The sequence below is a fragment of the Eutrigla gurnardus genome (genome assembly GCF_963514095.1).
Source record: "Eutrigla gurnardus genome assembly, chromosome: 2".
Classification (NCBI taxonomy): domain Eukaryota; kingdom Metazoa; phylum Chordata; class Actinopteri; order Perciformes; family Triglidae; genus Eutrigla; species Eutrigla gurnardus.
The window spans coordinates 31,123,817-31,129,689 of NC_139916.1; the positions used below are offsets into that span (position 1 = coordinate 31,123,817).

The following is a 5,873-nucleotide window of genomic DNA, read 5'->3' on the forward strand; positions in this document are numbered from 1 at the left end:
CAAAAGGTCTCAATGTTTCTGATGTTTTTGTGACTGATCCTTCATTGTCTGATCACTTCTGTGTTTTCTTTAATATTTCTTTCATTCCTGACACACAAACAGAATCAAATAAGGTCAAAAAGCGGTACATCAATGAACATGCCAATGTACTCTTTAAAAATGCCATTTCCTCGTTACCACCTCTAAACCCATGTCATGCTGATGATCTTGTAAACATCTTTAATTCCAAAATTCTGAATGTCATAGATGTCATTGCACCTGCTACGGTTAAAACAATTTCTGGTAAGCAAAAGGCACCCTGGAGAAAAGCTGCTGTTGTGACAGCCCAGAGAAGAGAGTGCAGGAAGGCTGAACGAATCTGGCGGAGTACTAAACTTCATATTCACCATGACATCTATAAAGAGAGCCTCCGGGCCTACAATTTAGTCTTAAAAAGTGCGAGAGAAACATACTTCTCCAATATCATAAACAACAACACTAATAAGGCGAAAACCCTATTTGCAACTGTTGACAGACTGACCAACCCCCCAACACAAATACCAGCTAAACTCCATTCCACGCAGAAATGCAATGAGTTTGCATTCTTTTATACTAATAAAATTGAAGGCATCAGACGCGCCATCAATATCTCAAACAAAAAAGTTGGATCACCACCCTGTTCAGGCAAAAGTAACACAGCAATGATGGCAAGCTTTAATGCCATAGACTCTAAAACTCTAGTGGAAACGGTGACAAATCTAAAATCATCCACCTGCTGCCTTGATGCTTTACCTACCAACTTTTTTAAGAATGTTTTTGACTGCCTATCAATAGACGTATTGCAAATAGTTAATAACTCCATTCAATCAGGCAATTTCCCAAAGGCCTTCAAAACTGCAGTCATTAAACCTCTTCTAAAAAAGCGGAGCCTAGATGCCTCTATTATCAACAACTACAGACCAATTTCAAATCTACCCTTCATAAGTAAAATAATTGAGAAAGTTGTCCTCCAACAACTAAATCACTTCCTGGCTTCAACTGGCTGCCACAACAACTTCCAGTCAGGATTTCGACCTTTTCATAGCACCGAGACGGCCCTTATTAAAGTTGTAAATGACATCCGTCTTAACACAGACTCTGGCAAAACTTCAATATTAATGCTATTAGACCTCAGTGCTGCATTTGACACTGTCGACCACTCAATACTCTTGGACAGGTTGGAAAACTGGGTGGGGCTCTCAGGCACAGTCTTAAACTGGTTCAAGTCATATCTACAAGATAGGAACTATTTTGTTTCCATTGGCGACTTTGTATCAGAACCTACCAATGTAACGTGTGGAGTCCCCCAAGGTTCAATCTTGGGGCCAACTTTATTCAACATCTACATGCTCCCACTAGGACAAATCATGCAAAATAATAACATTGACCACCATTGCTATGCCGATGACACCCAAATCTATGTAGCACTATCACCAAACGACTATCGCCCCATAGATCTTCTGTGCCAGTGCATTGAGCAAGTCAAAGACTGGATGTGCCAAAACTTCCTACAACTAAATGAGGACAAAACTGAGATAATTGTTTTTGGTGCTAAAAAAGAAAGGTTTAAAGTAATTCAACACCTTCACTCTCTGTCCCTGAAAACCTCAAACAAAGCCAGAAATCTTGGGGTTATTATGGATTCTGATTTACATTTCGACAGTCACGTTAAATCAGTAACAAAATCAGCCTACTATCACCTAAAAAATGTAGCAAGACTTAGAGGGCTCATGTCAGCTCAAGACTTAGAAAAACTTGTACATGCCTTTATTACTAGTAGGCTAGACTACTGTAATGGTCTCCTTGCAGGTCTTCCGAAAAAAACTGTCAGGCAGCTACAGCTTGTTCAGAACGCTGCTGCTAGAGTTCTATTACACATTTCACATTACACCAATTCTTGAATCCTTACATTGGCTCCCTGTATGTCAGAGGATTGATTTCAAAATCCTCCTGCTCACATATAAATCACTACATGGTCTAGGACCGAAGTAAATCACTGATATGCTCCCACTACATAAGACTTCTAGACCACTAAGATCTTCTGAGACCAATCTGTTAGTGATTCCCAGAGTAAACAACAATCACGGGAGAGCATCATTTAGTCACTATGCAACAAATGGCTGGAATAAACTTCCTGAAGATGTAAGACTTGCCCCAACTCTGACCACTTTTAAAACTAGACTGAAAACTTTTATGTTCACCATAGCTTTCTGCTAAATCTTTTAATGTCTGCACTGTTTTTAATTATTGCAAATATGTTTTTATTCTATTTTCTTTCTGTAATGCATTTTTAAAATTTTTATTATTTTCTTTTAATTCTTCTATTTTTCTTTTCTTTTTTTCTTCTCACTTTGTTTTATGATGTGAAGCACTTTGAGTCTGCCTTGTGTATGAAATGTGCTATACAAATAAAGTTGCCTTGCCTTGCCTTGCCTTATGATGCATCAGATCAATTAGTAGCTATTGTTTAATTATCAAGTGACAATTTGTGATAGTCTAGTAGCTGCAACTTTGATTGCTGGATTGCTGATGGGGATGTGGGTTATGATTACCTTCATGACATAATATGCTGCACTCAAGCTATTTTATTAACGTAAAGTAAAACCTGCTGTAGGTTCAAAAACCATGGATTTATGTTCATAACTAACCAACACTTGCAGGGGGATACAGACAGAGAGACACTTTAGGAGGGGTAGACAGACAGACTGAAATACAGATACAAGGAGGGGTAACTACACAGACACCAGGGTAGACAGACAGATCGACAGACACAATTGGTAGATATATTGTAGACACAGTAGGAGGGGTAGACAGAAAGACAACAGAAGGGTTAAAAAAAGAAGCAAAATTGGTCTATAACATGTATATCCTCTTCAGGGACCACAACAAGCCGTAAGCGGAAGAACAAGATGGAGGCAGCTTTGGATGTTTTCGGCAAAAAAATGGGTGAGGTGCTGGAAAAGGACAATCATGTGTTACTCCAGATGCAGGCCGCACAGCACCAACATGAAATGGCGATGATGAACTTTCTTGGCCAGCTCATCAAGGATGGACAATCTCAGCGCTGTCCCCCAGTTCCTCCCAGCCACCACTCTTCCTTTCCCCCAGGAGCATCACACCAACCACCAGAGTTCCAGCCATTATTGCCACCTTATCAACAGGGGTCTCGCACCCAGCAGCACACATATCTGCCAAGGATGCCTCAGCCTCTACATACCCGACCTCAAACATCTTATTTGCAAGACCTAGAAGACGACCAACTTACTTTTCCTTATGATAGCCAAACATAGGTCAGCCAAACAACTAGGCAGTTTCTGTTTTTCAGTTGAAGCTTTAAAGTGAAGCAAACAGAATGCAAACTTGTTAAATAATACTAAAAATGTATTCAAGTATTCAGTTCAATTTTATTACATAAATGTCATTTTGTTTACAGAAAAAATGTTTTTCACTGCCACTGAACAACAGGGAAGTTAACTGTGAATGCACTTTAAATGTTCAAGTTGCACTTTAATAAAGGCAAAGTAAAAAAAAAGAAAAAAAGAAATGCTAGTCTGTTCCTCTTTTCCTCTCAAGTGGGTATTTATAAAGGTTAAAATAATGCAGAAACATATTTAGATAACGGAAGGCAAGGTGTCTGTAGTCCTCATAAAGTAACTCTAGTTAGACACTTCACGGAAATAGCGTGTAAGTGCTTCCCTCACTCTCTGTGGCCCGACGAGGTTCTCAGCGTTGCCACTGAACTCTGCGATTGGTTCTGGTTCTGGTGCATTGTCCTGGTTGTCCTCAAAGACATCCTGGTCTTCACAAACATCCCCTTGGACTTCACACATGTGTAGAACACAGCAAGCTGTAAAGTTAAAGTGACATTATAATTATTAGACTTTATTGATGTGGAGGTTGTTAGTTTGTGTTTTTCTTATGTTCACATGCTGTCTGAGATGCACTTTCTATGTTTGACACATCCACATGACCTGCACCTTCAGCGCCCTGCATTGTGTCAAACAGAATGCTAACCTCGCCTGTTTTTAAATGAATGACATACAGTAAGTTACTTATCAATAGGTACCTGTGATGACATAAGGCACGTTCATGATGTCCACGTCCAGCTGCTTGCTCAAGCATCGCCATCTGCTCTTAAGCCTTCCAAATGAACACTCGATCGTCATTCTGGCTCTGCTTAGGCTATAGTTGAAGTGGCGTTGGTCCTCTGACAGCCCACCCTCTGGGTATCCCTTCATGATCCAGCTAGGTAGAGGATAGGCTGGATCACCGAGGAGCATAATGGGCACTGCTGTGCCACAAATGACTTCGGTGTCCTAAGGGGATAGAACAATATGGAAATTGATGTGTACTGTGACTGCTCCACATGAATGATGTTTACCAAGAAGCAGCATTAGCACTTACTTGTGGGAAGAGAGTTCCCTCCTCACCTCTTCTGTAAAGGTCAGAGTTCCGCAACACCCTGCAGTCGTGGACACTCCCTGGATATCCCACATTGATGTTTGTGAACCTGTGGCAATGATAACATAACATGGATAGAGAAAGAAAGATGTAGTTATAATAATAATAATCATAACTATTATGCTGCATACTAAAGATGGATATTAATGACAGTGTTTTTACGGCAAAGACTCAAAATCAAACCAAGGATATCTTGTCTGATCCCCCCCACCCCACCCCCCACACACACCTATTTGAAAAGTGGCTAAACATGACATTTTTCCCAGATTAGCATCCTATGGGCTCTATGCATAGCTCCAGTACTTCCTATTTCCTCTTACATTATTGAACAAACTAAGCCAGGTGTGTCTGAGCAGGCACAATGGTCAGACACACCTGGATTAATCAATTTGTCCAATAATGTAAGACAGGAAATAAAAGAGCTGCAGCTGTGCATAGAGCCCATTGCTCAGTAGTAGTAAAAAAACAACAACTGTTACCTTGACTGGTGATCACACACAGCTTGGAGGATCACCGAATGCCATCCTTTCCTATTAAAGTACTCGGTGTGGTTCTGTTGGGGTGCGATCACTGGGATATGTGACCCATCTATGCATCCCCTGCAGCGAGGGTAGCCCCACCGCGTTTGGAAGCCCCGGACGATGCGCTGCAGGTGATCTCCCACTGGGAGCTTGATGTAATCCTGCTGCAGGGCAATTAAGGCAGTACAGACCTCGCCAACAACCACGCACACCGTTGCCTTGCCTATTCCAAACAGGTGGGCAACGGTGCGGTACCCTGACCCTGTGGCTAACCACCACAAGGTGACCGCGACACGTTTGTCCACCGCGATTGCCCGCCTGAGGTGCGTGTCCTGACGTGTGAGCGTTGCTCGTAGGCGATCCGTCAGCATGTCAAATGTTGCTCGGCACATTCTGAAATTAGCGAGCCATTGGTCGTCATCAAAACTGCCAAGGACTACATTTTCCCACCAGTCGTAGCTCTTCGGGTGGCACCACACTTGTCGCTGCACAACAACGACTGCAGTGAGTGCAGCACGAAGCATTGCTGTGTATGACCCGACCAGCCTCCTACGGCGTTGAATGTGCCTGGTGCGTCTGACTTGTTCTGCACCCCTACTGGACAGCGATAAGGACAATATACTCATGTGAGCTGCCTCCATCTTGTTTGTTGTTTTTCTCGTCGCTATTACATGACGTCACACAATACACGCCTCCGCTCCGACGTCGTTGCTACAGCAACCAGTCAGATGGGTCACTTGATGTGGCCCAGTCTGAACAGAGCCAAATGCGATTTGGACACTTGCTAAAACAGTGTGGACAGTCAGCCCTAAAAATCGGATATGAGAAGGAATCAGATTTGAATCGGATTTGCCTGCAGTCTGAACGCGGCCT

At 42.4% G+C, this 5,873-nt stretch overlaps 1 protein-coding gene across 1 annotated transcript; it reads right to left on the reverse strand.

The window, feature by feature from the left end:
• Nucleotides 1-3,674: 3,674 nt before the first annotated feature.
• On the reverse strand, nt 3,675-5,392 carry LOC311021331 (uncharacterized protein; the record flags this gene model as incomplete). The annotated part of the gene is made up of 4 exons (XM_084021810.1): nt 3,675-3,838; nt 4,085-4,334; nt 4,423-4,528; nt 4,959-5,392. The coding sequence occupies 4 exons, from the start codon at nt 5,390-5,392 to the stop codon at nt 3,675-3,677; spliced, it is 954 nt and encodes a 317-aa protein (XP_083877936.1).
• Nucleotides 5,393-5,873: the final 481 nt, after the last annotated feature.